At 36.2% G+C, this 21504-nt stretch overlaps 1 protein-coding gene across 6 annotated transcripts in view; it reads left to right on the top strand.

The window, feature by feature from the left end:
• Positions 1–21504, top strand: part of TENM2 (teneurin transmembrane protein 2) — a 385853-nt gene that overhangs the window by 231466 nt on the left and 132883 nt on the right. For all 6 annotated transcript variants that reach the window (XM_074212469.1, XM_074212471.1, XM_074212470.1 and 3 more), the window contains 2 exons: positions 645–840; positions 12078–12179. In XM_074212469.1, coding sequence (XP_074068570.1) covers positions 645–840; positions 12078–12179 — 298 coding nt within the window. The remainder of the gene's footprint in view (positions 1–644; positions 841–12077; positions 12180–21504) is intronic.

Below are 21504 nucleotides of genomic sequence, written 5' to 3'. Positions count from 1 at the left end.
TAATTATAAGTGTTGAGGCCGGATTTGAACTCAGGTACTCCTGATTCCAGGGCCGGTGCTCTATCCACTGCGCCACTTAGCTGCCCCTGAAATGTTCTCTTCTCACCATAGCCTCTTGAATGTTCCCTGTACATACCAAACTTATTTTCCCATCCCTGTATTTCTTATACCTTTCTTCCATTTTGGAATGGTCTTCCTCCCATTTAGAAGTCCTTATTCCCCCCTCCACCTATCATAAATCTATCCAGTCTTCAGAGTTTAGTTCGAATCCTACCTATTTCCTCATTAAGCTTTCTCCTGCTACTCCAACCTATACAGATCATCCCGTGCCCTATTAGACTTTTTTGTTAGAAACACATAGTTAAGCATTTTGTATCTTCTCCAAGATACAATATTATAAATTCCTCCTTGAGGGTAGTATCCATTTAAATGAAATATTTCACAAATCTTAAAATTCTATACAAATGTCAGATAGTATTAGTATTGTCAGCATCATAAAATCTCTTTGGTAGCTCCACAGTATTGGATATATAATAGATATTCAAACATATTCGATTGATTGTCAGAGAAGGGGGAAGGAAGAGACATTGACTGTGTGGAATCTGTCTCTTTATATCACATGCAATTTCCTTTTCTTTTAACAGTATGACTTCATGGAGCGCCTGGATGGCAAAGAAAAATGGAGTGTGGTAGAGTCACCCCGGGAACGCCGGAGTATCCAGACACTGGTCCAGAATGAAGCTGTGTTTGTGCAATATTTGGATATAGGTCTATGGCACCTGGCCTTTTACAATGATGGCAAAGACAAAGAAATGGTTTCTTTCAACACAGTTGTCTTAGGTATGTGTAAGAATTAATTTGGTAATCTTACCCCTTGGATACTGGTGCTAATGTCCTCATCCATTTGACAAAATAGTTACTATTTTGATATACAGGAAGTTGAAATTTATAAACCACAATTAAGTCAAAGTGTAGCTGATTATTTAACTAATGAGCTATTAATCACCCTTAAAAATTGGGGAGAGGGAAAGATAAACCTCAAAATAGTTATTCTGAGAACTCCATTCAGATTCCGAAGTGATTTTTTTCCTAAAGTACAGGTCTTAGCATGTACACACACACACACACACACACACACACACTCAATAAACTCCAGTGGTTCCCTAAGACCAAGATCAAATACAAAATGTTCTCACTGGTATTTGAGGTCCTTCATAACCTAACTCTTCTCCCTTCCCACACACTTATACCTTTCTATTCTTTTTACACATTACTTCTCTCCCCTCCCCAAGTATGCTTTGATCCAGTGACACTGGCCTACATCCTGCTGCACAAATGAGACACTCCCATCTCTCAGCTCTGAGCATTTTCCCAGCTGAACCCCCTTGCCTAAAATTATCTATCTCTATCCTTATACTTGGCTCCTCCCTTTCCAGGTTTCATTCAAATCCCATCTTCTACTAGAAGTCCTTTCCAATCTCTCTTAATTCTAGTGCCTTCCCCTGGTTATTGTTTCCTGTTTATCCTGTACATATCTTGCTTAAGCACTTTTGTTTGTTTGCTGAATCCCTCCTTAGATTGTGAGATCCTTGAAGGCAGAGTACATTTTTTGCCTTTTTATCTCCAGTGCTTAGCACATTGCCTAGTATATAGTTGCTGTTTAATAAATGCTTATTGATTGACAGACATTCACTCAAAAAAAGTAATAAAAGAGAAATAATTCCTTTCTTTAAGAGCCCTTCAGTGAATCCATAAAATAGGGCTAAGAGATTGAACAGATTTAAGAGTTCTGTGTTAGCACCAATTGCAAACATTATAATGTATATCTTTTTATGTATGTTACTTTTGTAAAATTCATATTCTCTTTTTACTGTATTTTTATTAAGCCAAGAAATAGTCTCCTTTCTCATGACTTTTGCCATCTGCAAATGTCCAAATCTAGAAGACAAACCTTTTCAGTCATCTCTTACAAAACCTTTTTAATTCATTCCTTAGTTAATACCTGGTCTTCCAGTCTCAGGTCTCCTTAAGTACCATCTGCTTCCTGAATGACATAAGATGACTGCAAATTTAGGAAGCTTTCATGCTAATGGCCATCAGATACTTAATATTGCATATATGACTGAGCCTTGAAGTCAGCCCCTGTCTCTTCTATTATAGAAAATTCCCAGTATCTAGGCAATGAAATGTTCACCTTTCTGGAATTTTCAAAATGAGTTAGAAACTTCGATTTCTTTTGTTAAGTAACTGAAAAGAAAAAAAAACATTCTACAGAAAAGGAAAACTTGCAAGGTCATATGATATGTTAAGAGATAACTCCACTGAAGGAATTGATTCAGGACCAATTTAAAACTAAAAACTAACAGAAACAACTGAAATAAAACAAATTTGCTTTGAGTTAAGAGTTCTTATATATGCAAAGAGTGTGATATAAAATGATTTCCCTTTGGTAATCCTGGGTTTATACCAAGAAAGTATATAGCATACATACCAATGCTGATGAGTAGGATTTGAAACAAATCTAGACAAGTTATTAGTAAGTAAGCCCATGGTCAACAAACTCCTTAGCAGCAGAAACAAGTATGATATATGCCTGTCAATGTCACTCTGTTGTCCTCTGAAAAGGAAACCTATCTATGAGCCCATCTGTTTCAAACACAATGATCTACTAATACTTGCGTTTGCAATTACACGAATCCTAGCAATTTTCTGGTGAATTTGGAATAGTTGAATTCTTTTCTATATTTTTTTTCTCTTAATAAAAGATTGATTAAGAGCTGAATTATCTCAATAATTCTTTCATCTCTTCATTCACTTATTCATTAAGGACATACATTATGGATTTCTACCCTTAGTAAAGGATAGCAAAAGTGGCACAGAGAGTATAGAGCACTGGACCTGGAATTAGGAAGATCTGATTTCAAATATAGCTTCAGGGAGAGGGTGAAAGGAGAGAGACAAAAGAATAAATAGGAGTGAGGAGGAATAGGATGGAGGGGAGGGAAAAAAATATTGAAGCCTCTTCTCTGATGAGCTTATGATAAACAATGGGATCCATCCCAAAGACAGCTGATGGTATCTGGAATACAGACTGAAGTACATGGGTTTTTTTTTTCCTTTAACTTTATTTTCCTTGAGATTTCTCTATTTTTGTAGGGGAAAGGGGATTAGGTTACTTTTATAACAAGACTATTGTAGTAATGTGAAAAAATAAATAAATGGGGGGAAAGTTCAAATATGACCTCAAACACTTATTAGCTAATAAATGTGACCCTGGGAAAGCCATTTAACTTCTGTTTGTCTTTGTTTTTCTCAACTTCAAAATAGAGATAATAATTGCCCCTACCTGAAGATCCAAGGAAATAATATTTGTGAAACACTTTATACAGTAGCTGTTTAATAAATATTTTGCTTCCTTCTTTTCTTAGTTCATTACCTTTACTTTTTCTGTTGAAGGCAAGATCCCAGGAGAATTTCCTTTGTCTGCACTCTTACAAGAAAAGTCAAAGATAATAAGGCTAATAGTTGAGTATATAGAGAAATGATAGTAATTGGCAAAAAATAAGGAGGAAAGAACAGTGTTTAATTTCGTTCCAAGGTTCACTCACATAAGTATTATTATCAGAACTTTCTCCATCAAGAGGGAACAAGAGCTGAAAGTGTGATATGAAACAGAAGAGACGATGTTAGATAAGTGTTAACTACTAATCACATTAACTATACCTTTGAATTCATAGGGGAAAATATTCTTTTTGAGCTCTAGAGAGAAGAAGTAGATTCATTCCATAGATAGACTTCATCATCAGAAAATGGAATTTTTTTTAATTTTATATTTTAGATCATCCCGTGATTTAGCTTCTTTTGAGAGAGGTCACTCGTGAGGAGATTTGCTCAATCAATACAGATCTGTGCCTGCTGTGTAAATTAGAATATTAGAGAAATGCTTAGGGCACTGAAAGGTTAAGTGATTTGCCAGGGTCACCCAACCAGTATGTATTGAGGTAAGACTTAATCCTCATCTTTCAAATTCAAAACTTGCTCTCCACAATGCCACCCAGTCCATCTTAATACTGTTAATTTCTTTTTTTATAGGCTTTAAAGTTTTTATAGTTTATATAGCATTTTATTTATAAATATTCATATTACACACACATTTTATATATATATATGTATATACACATACATATATTTTTATTTAGCATATATAGAAAGCATTTTATATACAAGCTGTCCCAAAAGTCTTGGTGCAGTTTTAGCTTAAGTTTGGAAACCCTAACAACTTAAAATTGCCCTGAGACTTTTGGGACACCTTCAACATTATTTTGGGACCCTTAAAGTTTCAAATCCTTGATCCTCTTATTTATCACCTGTGTGACCTTCACATTTCTAAGCCTTACTTTCTTAACATATGAAGTCATGAGGAGGCTAGAGGTTGTACACATTGACCTCAGAGATCCTCTAAATCAATGATCCTCTGAAATAGAAATGGCAGCCCAGAGAGTCAGGTATTGTGATCATTCTCATTTCATAGATGAGAAAAGTGAAGCTCAAAAGAGTAGAGTGACTTTCCCAAGGACACAAAGTTATTCATTGTCATAAACCAATTAACTGTGTTTTTCATGGGTTCCACAATACTTGGTTCTGCCATTGTGGAGCTGGTTTAACCAGGCTTACCCACGAATAAGTCTAGATTTGCTTGATGTTGCACTCATTCCAGCTCATATGTTAATATGATTAATATGTTGTTTCCCTTTCTAAAGACTTGACCATAGTAGATAACACACAAAACTGATTCTGGATAAATGAGTACATGTTTTCACAAATGAATTTATGAAAAAGCACTTCTTAAACCCTTACATAGTACATAGTAAACTCTGGAGATACAGATTTGAAAATGAAAATGAAAAGTCATAGAAATGATCTAGAAGAGGAAGTAAACTGATACACACTGTCTTGTAGCAATTACAATATTGATACAATCAACTAAAGAAAGGACAGGAGCATGGAAGATTTTGTATGTCAGGGTAAATGGCAAGAAGACTGACCCTGAGATGATACACACAATGCAGGACAGTATTGCCTCCAGAGTGGGAATTACAGAGAGGAAAGAATTAAGAGCCACAGGACATGATCTCTGGACCAGAAGTTACAGTGATAGGGTCTTAAATATGAAGTATGTTGGAGGTCCCCCCACAAAATTGTCTTATGTAAATGGGAAAGGTCTGATAAAAACAATATACAAGAGTGGAGTGGAGAAAGTTCCTTTTAATCTTACCAAGTCATTGGAATTTTCTAGGATTGGACTTTCATTCCAATGACAAGAAATGGCTACAATGACTACAATGACAAGCAAATTTTTTTTTTAAAGAAGTCCCTTGGAGCAGCTGGGTATATACTCACTCGCTGTGTGATCTTGGGCAAGTCATTTATCCCCATTGCCACACACACACACACACACACACACACACACACGAAAGGGATTTGCAATCCAAACATATCATAAAATTATTTGGGTTTGGGGAGGTACCCTGTTTCTCTGCCACCAGTTTTGTTAAAAATTTTTAAATATATTTTCTTGTTTCCCAATTACATGTAAAAACAGCTTTATCATTCTTTTTTTTTCAAATTTTCAGTTTCAAATTCTCTGCCATTGAGAAGGCAAACAATTTGTTGGGGTTTATACATGTGTATGTTATACATAGTCTAGTGAGTTATACCAACAATTTCTTTGGGCAGGACTAGAGTGGCAGAAAGCATAGGGTCCTCCCTGTTTTGTTGATGACACCAGAGAGACTGAGACAGCTTTGTCTTTAAGAAGGTAGTTCCTCTGTCAGGAAATGATGTCATCTTTCAGATGATGTCAGGAAAATCAACAAATGAGAAGGAATTTTTTTAAGATATATAAATGTGCATATATATCATATATATATGGTATATAGACATATGTGTGTATATATGTGTATATATACATATATGTGTATGTGTGTATATATATGTGTGTATATATATATATGCTACTATAAACCAGACATGGTGCTTAATTCTGTAAGGAGAAACAGGAAACTGTCACTGGTAAACTGCCTGCCACCATAAGCCTGCCAGAGATGCTATCACATAATTTCTCTGTGAAATTTACCTGGGTGAAGATTGCTTTTACAAATCCTCAAATTGTATGCCTAATTTTTGAAAGAATAAATCTGTTCATCAGGTGATCATTAAGATGTCAGCAACAAACTGTAACCTTTTATGGTTGGAAGAGAACTCACGGAATGAAATGCCCTAAGAAAAGAAAGTGATATTGCTTGCTTTGGTTTGACAGTCCAAGGTGGGAGTAAATGGGAAATTAGGTTTAAAAGAAAAATCTCTTTTAATACTCTCAGGTGACTCCATTAGGATAAATTATACTTTATAGTTTTTCATACAACATAGCAAAAACCAATGTACCTAACTCCCTAGGAGACATCTAATGTCACATCGAAGACATGGCAGCTGGTAGTTTCTTTTCATCTCCTTTGTAAAATGAAACCTAAAAATCCACACTTTTTTTTAATTTAAGAATTGAAAACTAGTAGCCTACAGGAAAACTCTAAGGGGAAAAAAGATTTTTTAAAGTAAAATTCCTAGTCTCTTACAGTTTTAAATTGATGTGAGAAAATGCCAAGATTATTAATTTTTGAGATTTTTATCAGAGTCAGAAAGTAAATGTCAAAATGAAATAGCCACACAGATTGAATCAAAGGTGAAGTTTTTATAATGAAGAGAATAAACATTTACATAGTGCCTACCATGTACTAAGTACTCAACAAAGTGCATTTTACAAATATTATCATTATGTTTGATCCTCTGAGATGCAGGTGCTATTACTATTCCCATTTTACAGCTGAGAAAACTGAGGCAAACAAGTTGTTGAGGCAGGATTTGAATTCAGTTCTTCCTGATTCCAGGCTCAGCGTTTTATCTACTGCATTACCAGCTATCTCTTAAATTATAGTCTAAGAGGGGGCGGCTAGGTGACGCAGTGAATAGAGCACCGGCCTTGGAGTCAGGACTACCTGGGTTCAAATCCGACCTCAGACACTTACTAATTACCTGGCCGTGTGGCCTTGGGCAAGCCACTTAACCCCATTGCCTTGCAAAAAAAAAAAAATTATAGTCTAAGATAGGTAAACTTTGTTCTCCCTAATTGACATATTCCTAAGAAATTGTGTAAATTGAATATATTTTAAAACAAGAGTGGGGAACTTTTTTCTGCCAAGGACCATTTAGAGATTTATAACATCATTCAGGGGCTATATCTGGTCAAACGTTTAATTAATTAAGCCCTTTAAAAAAACTGCTAGATTTTTTTCAATTTTGAGTTCCACCTGTGGTTGCCTTGGCAATGCCAGACCAATATGGCCCTTGGTTTTTTTTTTTTTTTTGCTAGGCAATGGGGTTAAGTGGCTTGGCCAAGGCCACACGGCCAGGTAATTAGTAAGTGTCTGAGACCGAATTTGAACCCAGGTACTCCTGACTCCAGGGCCAGTGCTTTATCCACTACGCCACCTAGCCTCCCCCCCCCCCCTTGTTTTAAAGGAACTTAATAAAGAAGCCCTATAGTTTCTAGGTCTTGGCGCAGTAATCTACAAACAAGAGAACATATAACCAGGAAGCCTCTCTTCCATCTGAATTCCTCCAAGAAAAACACCTCTGGTCATCCTGAGACCTCTCAGGGAAATCCATCATCATTTCAAAAGTGGTGAATTCAACAATCCCCATAGTGAAAACAAAATGAATGAAGAATGCTTACCATTCAGACCAGCTTGCAGTTGGCTAAGTAAGAAGTCTATTGAACAAGCTAATCAGTGCTTGTCTTGGATAGAACCTCATATAGATGAACAATGTACTTTTGCTCCATGCTTGAATACAGGAAGAAGAACAAAGTGGATGCCATATAGTAAATTATGTGCTTTCTTGGATCCTAAGCTCTTCTCTAAAATATACATACATATACAAACACACGTGAACATATTCAAAATAATTTTAACACTAGTTAATTTTCCCATCATCATACTCTTCAAGGAATCAGCTATCTCACTGCAGATGGTTCCCAATCCTATATCTATGCTCAAAGTTCAATAGAGAGATGTTTGGTGGGCCTAAGTAGGTTGTAGTATTTTAACAATGATGACTTTGATAAAACAAATGGTATAAAATATGCCTTCCAGAAAGGAGGAAGTTCAGTTGTTTAAGAGTTAGCAGATGGACAACCTGAGTGAGAGCCACTCTGGTACCCACAGAATGTCATCTGCCTCCAAATATTATCTCATTACAAAATCCTTCCTTCCTTTCTTTCTTATCCCAATTTACTGATGAGGAAACTGAGTCAATCAAAAGTTAAGTGACTTGTTCAACAACCCTGGGAGACCTGTTATGGACAATGCTTTCCACATTCAGAGTAAAACAAAACAAAAAACTACAGAATTTGAATGAACACTACTTTCTCTTTTTTAAAAACTTCTCTTATGTTTTACTTTCCTGTCTCATGGTTTTTTCTTTTTCCTTAGAACTAATTCCTCACACAGAAAAGGACTAATCTGTAAACATGTTTAACATAAATGCTCACCAGACTGTTCACTATTGAGGGGAATAGGGTGGAAGGGAGGGTGGAAGGAAATTATGTAACTTATAAATATGGATGTACATGTGGATGAATATTGAAATTTTTCATATATGTAATTGGAAAAATAAAACAGAATATCAATTGGGAAAAATAAATAAATAAAAATGAAAATGAAAGGTGAACTGTCTAAGGCCACATAGCTAATAAGTATCTGAGACTGAATTCTAACTTGGATCTTCCTGACTCCAGTCCCAGATGTCTACCTACTGTACCACCCAGCCAATGCATCAAGTTGATCCCTTAGAGTTTCTCAGAGAATGTGGGCATGAAACATCAGGACAAAAAAAAAAAACATAAGTTGTAATTCTACTGATTGGAAAGTGACCATATCAATCAATAAACCTTTATTAAGCATTTATTATGTGTTAGGCACTGTGCTAAACCACAAGAATGCAAAGAAAAAGCAAAAAACAATGTCAGCCCTCAAAAAACTTCTATTATATCAATGAAATCAGAGATTCCAGAAATGGAAGATAAATATATGCAACTTATTGTTAAAAGAACCCTTAAGTGAAACTTATTTTTTTAAGCAATTAATCATTCTTCTTGACCACTTTGTAGCATTTGACAAATGACTAACCCCCTCCTTCTTGACAGGCTCTTTCCCCTGGGCTTTGGTGCTACTATAGCTCATGATTCTCTTTCTTTCTCTTAATCTTGCTTCTCTATGTCCATTGCTGACTTTTTATCCTTCCTGAGCATCTCATGTGGAAGCATTTCCTGAAAAGTTCTGACCTTGGTCCTCTTTTGCCTTTTCCTGATCTTACACCTTCCCCCCAATAAGCTATTAGTTATTCATTGCTGTTTTTGGTACCAAACCCTACAATTTTATGTCATGGGGAGCTCCCAACCAGGATATAAGTCCTTATATCAGTAAAACTTGTCACCTTATTTGCAACTTATACTCCTAGAGGGTTGTCTCAGGCAGAGAAATACCAAATGACTTACCCAGGTTCATGCAAGTCAGTATAACATGAGTTTGAGAGAGAATTTAAACTCAGAACTTCCTAAACCAAAAGACTAGATTTGTATATAGTTTATCATGCTGCCTCTCTGAAATTACATTGCATTATTTTACATACTTTTATGTATACTTTTCATCTTTCTCCAATAGAGTATAAACTCCCTGAGGATTTTTGTTGTCTGCTTCTTCCTGGCCTCATTTGGGATCTATGGCAAACATACTGGAGTGGTTTAACATTTATTTTTCAAACTCATTTTACAATTTAGAAAACTGAAGTAAACCAGTTAACTTGCCCAGGATCACCCAGCTAATAAGTATCTGAAGTCAGATTTGAAGTAAGGAAGATGAGTCTTTCTGACTCCAGACCCAGCCTTCTGTGTACCATGGCACCACGTCCCTGCCTCATCTAGTACATAGTAGTTCAATAATATATTCTAAATAAAATAATAAATTATTTTATTTCTTTATTCACCCTTTTCTTTGAGATATAACATTTTATTAGGAAGAGTGCTAAATTTAGAGTCAGAAGACCTGGGTTTAAATTTTGACTTGAATATAGACTAGCTGTATTACTATGGGAAAGTCACTTTCCTCTGTGAACTTTAATTTCCTCATGTAAATGTTGCTTGCAGTTTCTCAGAGGACAGTAGTGAAGAAAATGCTTTGTTCTCCTTCTAGTGTGAGTTACTTTTGCTGATGACTTCACCTACTCCTGTAGCTTCAATTTTCACCTCTCAGCAGGTGATTCCCAAAATTCTATCTCTAGACCCTGCCTGTCCCAAGATTCAATCCTCTATTTCCAACTCCCTGCTGGGCATCATACATTCTTTTGGTTATCCCACCAGTATCTCAAAACCAACATAACAAAAACCAAACTTAAAATCTTTAGCCCAAAACTTTTTTCCCTTCTAACTTCTCTCTCTTGGCATTGCCACTCAACTTCCTAGTTACCCCAACTTGAAATCTTGATGCCATCAATAACTTCCCCCATATGACACCCCCATATTCAGTTAATTGCAATGTGCTCTCGATAGCATTCTTGCAGTATCTCCCATGTCTACTCTCTTCCTTCCTTTCAGTGCTGACTTTAACCATTCTGGTTCACTCGCTAGACTCTTGCTCACCTTTTTCAGTCTATTTTGACAGCTTCCTAACTTGTGTTTCAGAATCTAACCTTTTTTTTTTCCTCTAGTCTATCATTTAGCTATCTGGGAAATCTACCTAAGACAGTGCCAAAATAAACTATTTTTCTTCTCAAATATTTATAATGGCTTGCCATTACCTACCAAAAATGTTTGAAGTTTCTAATTTGAGTTCTAGTCAGACTATATTTACTTGCCTCCTTTTCTTGCCCTTACCATCCTGTATAGTTGAAGTGAACACACTCCTATCCCATTGGTATTTTCATCTGATTTAGACATAATTTCCTTTAGAAGCCATCCCCTATCCCCATTGATGGTAATGATATTGGCATTTTCAAATATCTCATAGAACTTTGGAATGTTCCTTTGTACTTCTCCCATTATGCCCTGATTTATATGTATTTATTGTTGTTGCTAAGTCATTTCATTAGCATCCAACGCTCTGTGACTCCATTTGAAGTTATCATTCCTTCTCCAGCTCATTTTTTCAATGAGAAAATTGAGGCAAATAGGATTGTGCTACAGTTAGTGAGTAGCAGAGATCAAATTTGAATTCAGGCTCTCCTAAATCCAGGTCTAGATCACTATTTACTAGACACTCATTTGTGTTTATCTAAACAACTAGTTCTCCCTATTGGATAGCAGTCTCTTATTCTCTTATAAAGCCAGAATGGTGTTTAGAGTTCTGTCAGGAAAATCTGAGTTCAAATTTAAAGTCAGACATTTATTAGTTGTGTGACCTTAGGCAAGTCATTAAGTATCTGCCTGCCTCGGTTTCCTAGTCTATAAAATTGGGATAATAATGGCATCTATTTTCCCAGATTGTTGTGAGGATATAGTGAGACAATATTTGTGAAGCACATTGCAAATTAAATGCTATTTAAATGCTAGCTATTATCTCTGTTTTGCCATTTTCTTATCAGTGTCTTATACATAATAATAACTTAATAAATATTTGTTTAATTGAATTGTGTAGTCAAGCAACAAGTACTTATTAAGCTCTGGACTAGGTCTTTGGGATAGTCTGTAATCGCTCCCTAAATTAGCTCTTTTGTAAGTTTAGAGTTGCAAATACTGTTATTTCTTTAAGTTTAAATTTCTTAATTCTTAAAACTCTTAAACTTTCTTAATGCCTTTACTGACAGCAAATCAAACGTTATGAGCTAACTACATTTAGGATTTGGTTTTGATGTGTCTAGCATATCTTAAAAAAAAAGTATGTGATTCTACCGAGATCACATTTGGTGATCATCAGATTTCATCAAAATCTAACAGGAGAAGGCAATCACTGAATTTTTCTTTCTTTCAGATTCTGTGCAGGATTGTCCACGTAATTGTCATGGGAATGGTGAATGTGTATCTGGAGTGTGTCATTGCTTCCCTGGATTCCATGGAGCAGACTGTGCTAAAGGTATTTGTCATGAGACTTAAAAACAGGATTGAAACTTTCTAGTGGAGAGATCTGAGGGGATAGAAGATGGCACCTGTAGAGCCAGCCTTCCTGCAGTCAAGGAAGAAAGATTAGACTTCTTTTTCTTGGCAGAAGAAGTGGGAGGTAGAGGGTGTCAAGAGTCAGATGAATGTCTTTTAAAAGAAAAAACTTTGTACCAAAAAAACAGAATCCAAAATTGTGATGTGCTGGTTTAGGAAATGAGTTCCTGTTGCTGAACATTTTTCAGCAGATAACACAATAGCCACTTGTCAAGAATGTTGTAGACAGAGGGCAAGACTTGGAGCCAAGAGGACATTGGTTCAAATCCTGCTTACTAGCTGTGTGATTCTGGGCAAATCACTTAACTTTTCTGTTTCTCAGACTCCTCTTTGGCCAAAAAAAAAAAAAAGTTCTCTAAAGTTCCTTCCTGCTCTAAATTTCTAATCAAGGATCCTTTGACTAAATGACCTGTCAGGTAGCTTCCAGCTCCAAGATTCTGTGATTCCTGATATGTTATGTGAAGTTCAGGATCTTTCCTTTTAGCTAAAAGTCTGATTTGATATATGATAATTGGCCAGTGTACCCCATATAAGGAGGGCCATTATCCTTGATGCCAATATGTATAGAGAAGAAGAATTTGCTAAAAGATGAGATGACTGTTGTTTCCTGTAAAAGTAGGGAGTGAATTACCATCACTCCTTTGTAATAATCATTAACTTCCATGTAATGGAAGATTAAGCATCTCTGTGTTAGTAAATTTCATTCATTCCACCTATCCATGGTCTTAATCCAGGAAACATGATTTACCTTAGTATGATTTCTCTGGAATTGTGTTATTAATTCACCTGCACCCCCCCCCATACAAGAATGACTTGGACCCTTGAATTCTTGAAAAAAGCATAGGCTAATAGTTAACTGACAAGAAGAGGATAAAGGCATTTAAGAACCATTCTCCAAGTTCTTTTGTGGAACTTTGGCAATTCACTCAACATATCCATACTTAGGTCCTTCAACTCTTCTGTAGGGGGAGAATTCAGTGAGAAAAAAAGATCACTGACTTTAACACTAGAGAATCTGAGCTCAGATTCCTTTTTTTAGGTCTGTGCTCCTATGATCTTACTGTCTGTTCATTCAGAATGTCCTTCTGGATGTTCTAAGAATCACTAAATAATAGGAACTACTTTTTTGAATAATAGATAGTAGCAGAACAAATTGGAGGATTTTTTTGGTAAATATTACCCACAGAACTGAAAAAAATTGACAAATTACAAATACTAATAAGATTCATGTGATGCTTTATGCTTTACTTCCCACTTTTGATACATATAATGTTTCATTCATGGTGATTCATAAATAATATGAACTAAGTAGACTTCCTTCAGAATGAAAATCCAGTAAACTTAAGAAATTCACAAAAGTCAGAGAGATTGCATTCTTTTATGTAAGACATCACCAATCCCCCACATTCTGTCCGAAGGTAGATTCACATATACAAAGAAAAGAGGAAGGATGAAATGTTAAAAAAAAAACTATGTTTTGGCTGAGATTTCCTATATTTCCCTGATTAGTATGGTGGTTGTCAGATGGCATGTCCATTCTGAAGGCCCTGGGCACTGGAGGCTTCAAAGCAGAACTCTTAATATGATTTAGAAGATTTTCTTTTGTTGTCTAATTTTACCAAGATGAGAGAATTAGACAGGAAGGAAAAATTTCCTACTTTTACAGTGTCAGAAATGGCTTGGACTGTCTCTTCACCCCCCAAATCTAACCTTTATAATGCTACTAGAATAAGCTTTCTTACATCATTTCTTAGCTAATAGAATTCTGAACCAATTGCTGATTAAGTAGCTTTTATAATTGATATGAATGGACTCCTGGGCCCAGAGTCAGGAAGATCTGAGTTTGAATTCAGCCTCAGACATTTCCTAACTATACGACCCTGAACACATCAGTTAAAACCTATTTGCCTCATTTTTCTCCTCTGTTAAATGGGAATAATAATAATAATAGCTCCTACCTCCTGGGGTGTTATAAAGATAAAATAAATAATATTTGTAAAGTGCTTTGCCAGCCTTAAATCAATATGTAAATACCACCAAGCAGCTACTCTTTGTTGCTGCTGCTACTGTTACTACTACTACTACTATTATCAGTACTACCACCACCACCACCACTACTACTAGTACCACTATTACTACTTCTATCACCACTACTACTACTACTACTACCACTGCTATTATTATCACTAGCACTACCACTTTTCCTATACTACTACTAGTACTACTGCTACTACTACTACTACTGCTATTATTATCACTAGCACTACCACTTTTCCTCTACTACTACTACTACTACTACTACTACTACTGCTATTATTATCACTAGCACTATCACTTTTCCTGTACTACTACTACTACTACTGCTATTATTATCACTAGCACTACCACTTTTCCTCTACTACTACTACTACTACTACTACTACTACTGCTATTATTATCACTAGCACTACCACTTTTCCTATACTACTACTACTACTACTACTACTGCTATTATTATCACTAGCACTACCACTTTTCCTATACTACTACTACTGCTATTATTATCACTAGCACTACCACTTTTCCTATACTACTACTACTACTACTACTACTGCTATTATTATCACTAGCACTACCACTTTTCCTATACTACTACTACTACTACTACTACTGCTATTATTATCACTAGCACTACCACTTTTCCTATACTACTACTACTACTACTACTGCTATTATTATCACTAGCACTACCACTTTTCCTATACTACTACTACTACTACTACTACTACTACTACTACTACTATTTCACCTAGTCTTCAAGGTCCAAATGCAATCTGAAACCACCATTCTTTTCCATTTTTTATCTTATAGTTCTCCCTCTGGGCATTCCACCATTCAGCCAGACTAAGCCCAGGTCACATGAATCCTCACTAGGCTCTCTAGCCTCCATGCCTTTACTCATTGTGTTTCCTTATCCAGTTATAAAATTCTTCCCCCAGTTTGCTTGATAAATTTTTATGCATTTTTTGATTTGATAAATTTTTACTCATATCAAAAACCAATCTAATGCCATTTCTTCCCTGATCTCTTGAAGCCCTTCCCTCTCAGATCTTGAATATACTAAGCCATTTAATGATGTAATAGCTTGTATTAAAGTTATTTGTTTGTGTTTTACCCCTCCTCCCCACAAGTTATCAAGTTCCTTGAGGGCAGGGGCTGTGTCTTATCTAAATTTTGTATCTTTCCCAGCGCCTAGCACTGTACACAGTAGGTGCTCTGCACACAGTAGGTGCTTAATCAATGTCTGTTGAAAGAATGACTGACTGAATAATAGCATGTAAGTTCTAAATGTATCTTAGCACTGGAAAACATCTACATATTATTAATCTTTAAAACCATATTTTTCATGACTGCATGCCGAGCTCTTAGTCTTTTTAAACCTGAGTACTCTGGCCACTTAAATAACTTTTTATTTTAAATTGATTTTTGCACTAGCATGCATTCTGTGTTATGGATCCGTAATGTGATGTGCACTGGGATTTTTAAAGTATCTTTTTTGTGTGTGTTATGCATTCTTAGCATGCACTGTGGTGGGATGGGTATACAATTGAATGTGTTTTAGCAGTGATATATAATTGATCCTTGTGGCCCAAATGATTGAGTAGTTGTTAAAGAAGCTACTTCACATACCTAAGAGCTATTACTAAACTCTAATAATGGCCTTGTGTGTTTTTATTGGATTGTTGATCCTTACAGTGAATCAAACCTTTGGGGGATATTTAAAAGAGAAAAAAATCCCCCCCCCCTCTTTCCCGCATGCAATGTTAAATCTTCTATAAGTAAAGTTTAAATAAGTGCCTCAGAAGCAAGTAAATATCTCTTCAGATCTATAAATAAATCAGCTCTATGCTTATGTCTTGTTAAATTCAGAAGCAGTAAGCTCAGACAAGAAGGCAAGGTCTGACTATGTTACTCTCCTATTCAGTAAAATATAGTGGCTCATTCTTATCTTTAGACTCAAATATTAACTCCTCTGGCATTTAAAGCACTACACAATGTGGCCCCAGACTACCTTTACAGCCATTTTATGCAACAGTCCCCCTTCACTCACTCTACAATCTAGTCAAATTAGCCTTCCTACTGTTCCTTCAAGTACAACACCCCATTTCCCATTTCTTTTCCCTTTCATTAGCTGTCCTCTGTGCCTAGAATTCACATACTCTTTAAATGCATCATTTACTTCAAGATCGAGCCTAGATCCACTGCCAGCCTTTCAATGAGACCTTCCCTGATCTCCCCCACCACCACTGTAGCTGCCAGAGCTTTCTCCCACAAAATATCTTGTATCTATTTCCTATACTTTTTATCTCTACCTCTGTATTTCCCTAAATGAATTGCAAACCCCTCCAGGGAACAGACTGTTTCACATTAGCCCAGCACACATAGCCATAAGCACGTAATAATTAATGTTTGTTGATTGATCCATTGAGCCACTGTAATATCAATGAGAATGTCCTTATCCACTTCAAAGAATGCTGCTGCTAAAGCCATGTGGATGCCCTCATCCTGGTGATGACTGTTCAGAGAACTTTAGATAAGTAGTGTCCTCCTGGTGGTTCTAAGTTAAGAATCTTCATATTAGGCTAGGACCACTTACCAGAGAGCCCCATGTTCTGAGAAAGGCTCAAGGGTTCAAAACTGCATCTCAAGTGTGTCTGGCCCTGAAGATACCTGAATACCAGCAACACTTGGGAACTAAATGATGAGGTGAGTCAGGTGGCAATTGGCAGGCTGATGTGGCTCTGTTCTACCCTGGACTATATGGTTTTTAAGGACAACTGCTGATTTCGCTTGTCATATGTAAAGCTCTTACCTAAGATTTTAAGCCAAAAAGAACAGAGCTTTTTATTCAGGTGGAACATAAGTCAAGTGATCTGAGAGGGTGTCTCTCTGCAGTTTTACATTATTTTGCCAGGATAGCTAAAAGTATTAAAGGAAACCACACTGTTGAAACAACACATGAACCTGAGCATCTCCCAAAGTGTTATCAGTAAGTAACGGTAATAGGGCAGCAAGAAGGAAGGAAGAGACAGCTGGTTCCTCATTTCCTGCAGCCTACAACAAGACATCAAATCTCTCCCTTACCCTGAGTTCTCACTGGCCTTCTTTTGATGAGGAAAACCTTAGGAGACCCCAAGCCCTTGGTTTCTCCTGACAGATTCCTCCTTACTTTCTGCCTTTGTTGAAGGCCTCACCTCAGATGATTCGGATCTGCCAGCTTTCTTCATGGCAGGTAGCAGGCAGCCTTGGTTCTCCTTGCCAGATAGAGACTTGGCCATGTTTATGGTAGAGAACCCATTTTGGCAAAGCAACTGAATGTGTGTACAGATGACAGAAGTACATGTTTACTTTCTTGACCACTTGTTGAGACTCCCATCTCCTCAGATATACCTGAGACTTTATCACTACCTCTTCTGTTATTAAAATGATTACCTAGATAGAGCTTCCAAAGGCATATTTACAGTGAATGTTGACAGGTTACCTGAGTATTTATTGAGATACAGGATGGTATAATAGAAAGAGCACTGTTTTTGGAGTCAGAGGACCTGGATTCAAATCTCCACTCTACCTCTATGATCCTGAATCAATCATCATTAGTGAGCCCTAGTTTCCACATCTTTAAGATGATGGGGTTGGACAAGATGAATTTTGTTCCTTCCAATTCTAAATTAAGGATTCATCTATATGTTCCAGTCTCTTTAAATAGTGTCAGAGAATGAAGTGTGAGGAAAAATAAATCAACTAAACCTTTATTAAACCCATGCTGTATGCAGAGCATTGTGTTAGCAGTTGGGGGAGATAAAATTTAGAAAAGATGGGGTGCTTATTCCTATGGCTCTTAACAGTCAAATAGGGAGATATGATACAAAAACAGATAACTAGTATACTACACCAGGTGAAACAGGACAAGCCCATTAGAGAGGTGCAAGTGATGAATTATATGAGACATCATAGTACCTGATTCAAAAAGGCTTTTCAATTTAGTAGAGGTAGAGAAATGGACCTGAAACATGAAACAATAACATGTAGTAAAAGATAACTCATCCATACATATACACACACACCTCTGTGTATGTGTGTGTGTATGAGACTTACCCAGGGTCACACAGCCAAAGTATGTCAGAAGTGGGACTTAAATAAAGGCTTTCTCAACATAAGGCTGACTCTTGTCTACTACACCACATTGTCTTAAACTTGTATGAGTGAATAGGCAGCAGGGTATAGTGGATAAAGCCAACCTTGGCATTAGGATTTGCATCCAGTCTCTGAAAAAATGTAACTATTTGATCCTAGGCTTCTCAGACCTATTTGTTGCATTTGACATTCAGGAAAATAAAATGCTTTTTTATTTGTTAACCCCAAGGCAATCCCCTAAGGCTATGAGTGGTAATCTAGTTTTCAATATACTACACCAATAAAATCGTAGGTCAAGACATTCCCTCCCTTACCACCCCCCAAAAAACTTATAAATAATGTAGCTACTCAGAGAGAAGGATAATAAGGTGGTAAAGATATAAGGGAAAAGCTATGGTTTATCTTCTATAGAGAACTAGAGACCAGATATGGAAATGAGAAAAAGATGCAAATAATTAAGGACAGTTGTATATACATTTTATGTAAAAATGTTGAATTAGCTACATGATACAATAGACAATCTGTTCAGATTCATACCTTAAGTAAAGATGGCATTTTTTTCAGTGATGGGCATCATAATCTATCAGATGCTTCTCCTGTCCAGCCATAATTGCATTCATTATTCAAATTGTTGTTTATTATAAGTTTTATCTATTCCTCTTGTGTGGCTTTTTCATTACTTCACATTCCTTCTCTCTGTTTTTGGCTTCCTGACAAAGTATGTCACTCTTTTTCACAAATCTAAGCATGAGAGTAGGGTTTTTTAAATTTTTTTTTCATTTTAAGTCCATTTGTATATTTAATAGAGTTTTCCAAACATAGAAATATACATCCTGTTTGCATTCCAAACAGAAGAATTGCATCCTCCTGGGGTTTCTGATTGTCCATTTTAATACTAGCTGTTCTATTTGCTTATTTTTTGTCATGTTTGTGCCCCTACCCTGCAGTACAAACTTAACAAACCCAAACCTATGTCATTGGGTAATAAGTAGTTAGTAAGTATTGGAAATGACAACTCCTGCTGCTCTACAGCTGTCACTGGAGAACCACAAGTGCCATTGCTACCAAATGAAAAACATTGTCTTGAGAAGTTTGTTTCGGCTTCTTAGCAAGCTTTTCTAAAAACAGGGAAAACCAGCAGGGATCCTCCTCTGCACATCGAAGAAGTCCTACTATTATGTGGCACCTTTATTATTCTTCATCCCTAGTGGGGTATATGCTTTCACTGAAAGCAAAACTGAGAGTTGGGAGAGGGACTTCCCACAAATTACAGGCAGGAAAGAAAAGTTAGTCTTCTGAATGGTTGATCTCCTTCCCGTTTTCATCCTTTAGAGACCCTTCCTCTCATTAAACCAGCAATCCCAAGACAAAAGGACCATGAAGAGATCAGAAAAGGGTTCTGCGGATTTCACCAACCCTCAGTTTCCTTTGTAATCTGTTATAATCTTAATCTTATATATTTGAAAAATATTCTTCTGAGAAAGGGTCCATTAGACTGACAAAAGAGTCTACAACACATAGGCAAAAAGGTAAAGAATTCCTGCTTTAAATAGTACAATCAAGATGGTATCCTCTACCTCTATATACTGTGGCAGCCTCTTGGCCTCTGCCCCTCAGCCAACTGCTAAGCCTCCAACAATACTAGAGCCAAGACCTGCAGTAGAAATCTGAGCTCCATTTCTATCTTATTGGACATGTCACCAAAACTCCTTCTATCTTAACTTTTTATGTATATACAATGTAATATATATATATATATGTATATATATATATATATATATACATATATATATATATTTCCCTATTTCAGCATGATTTCTGAATTTAACCTTCTACCACTACCACCACCACTACTACAATACACATACACACACACACACACACACACACACACACACACAGATATTGCTGTCCTAGGTACAATTCAGAGAGATTCATCTGCCATGAAGGTCTTGTATTCACAGCAGGTGCCCATAGTGCTGCCCCTCTTGTCCCTAATGAGAGTTATAAAAGGAGTTCAGGGATGGCACTTTCAAACTCCATCCTGACTCCCAAATTAATACTTCCATGAGATGCATTCTGAGATCCTTTGCTACTAGAAGAAACATAAAGACTCAGAATTTCTTTACTGTCTAGTTACAGTCTCAGAATGATAAAGATGCTCTGCTGCTAAAATTGCTCTAAATAAGCAGGTTCCTTGTATTTTGGTCAGGAATCAGATTCACCCTTTTTCTTGCACCATTAAAATGAAGATTTCTATCCATTTCCATAGCCCTATGTGTTGAAGTCATGAGCATGTAACTGCAATTCTACATCCTATTCTTGGTGACAAGCTTTGTGCCTGGAAAAAACAGAATTATGTTAATTAATGCCTGACTTTCCAGATTAAATAGACTATAATCTAATCTATTGAATTCAACAAATATTTAATTAGCATCTCTCATGAACTTGCACCATACTATGCATACATGTATACTCTGTCTGGAATACAAAACAAGCATAAGATATGGTCCTGAGTCCTCAAGGAGTTTATAGTCCCATTGGGAAGATAAACCTACTATACATAAAACAGATAAAAAATAAAACACAAAGTAATGTTATATGTGTATATGTACATAGTACATATATGTATTATGGACATATAATACTAGACATATATAGTATCAAATCACACAATACACAAATGCATATACATACTATATATTATATGTATGATACATATATACATATATTATATATATATATATAATTTGGTGCCTAAATAAGTGATATGAAATGAGTGCTATCTCATTATAAGTTCCATGGGGGGCAAGGACTATGTCTGAATTAAGATTTTTGTCTCTTTTTTCCAAAACTTGGCACAGTGTTCTACCTGTAATAGGAACTTAATCACTGTCTATTGAATTTAATTTAATTTGGAGAATTAAAAATGCAGTGTTTCCAAAAGAAAGGAGTTGCTACTTGACTTCCAGCCATAAGAAGCCTTTGCTAGGAAGATTTCATGAGTCTGCTCTTTGAAGGAACAGTGAAGGAAGGGAATAAGCATTTATATAGTGCCTACTATGTACCAG

The sequence above is a fragment of the Macrotis lagotis genome, chromosome 1 (assembly GCF_037893015.1).
Source record: "Macrotis lagotis isolate mMagLag1 chromosome 1, bilby.v1.9.chrom.fasta, whole genome shotgun sequence".
Classification (NCBI taxonomy): Eukaryota; Metazoa; Chordata; class Mammalia; order Peramelemorphia; family Peramelidae; genus Macrotis; species Macrotis lagotis.
The sequence above is the reverse complement of the archived record's forward strand: the minus strand, read 5'-3'. Positions and strand labels throughout refer to the sequence as shown.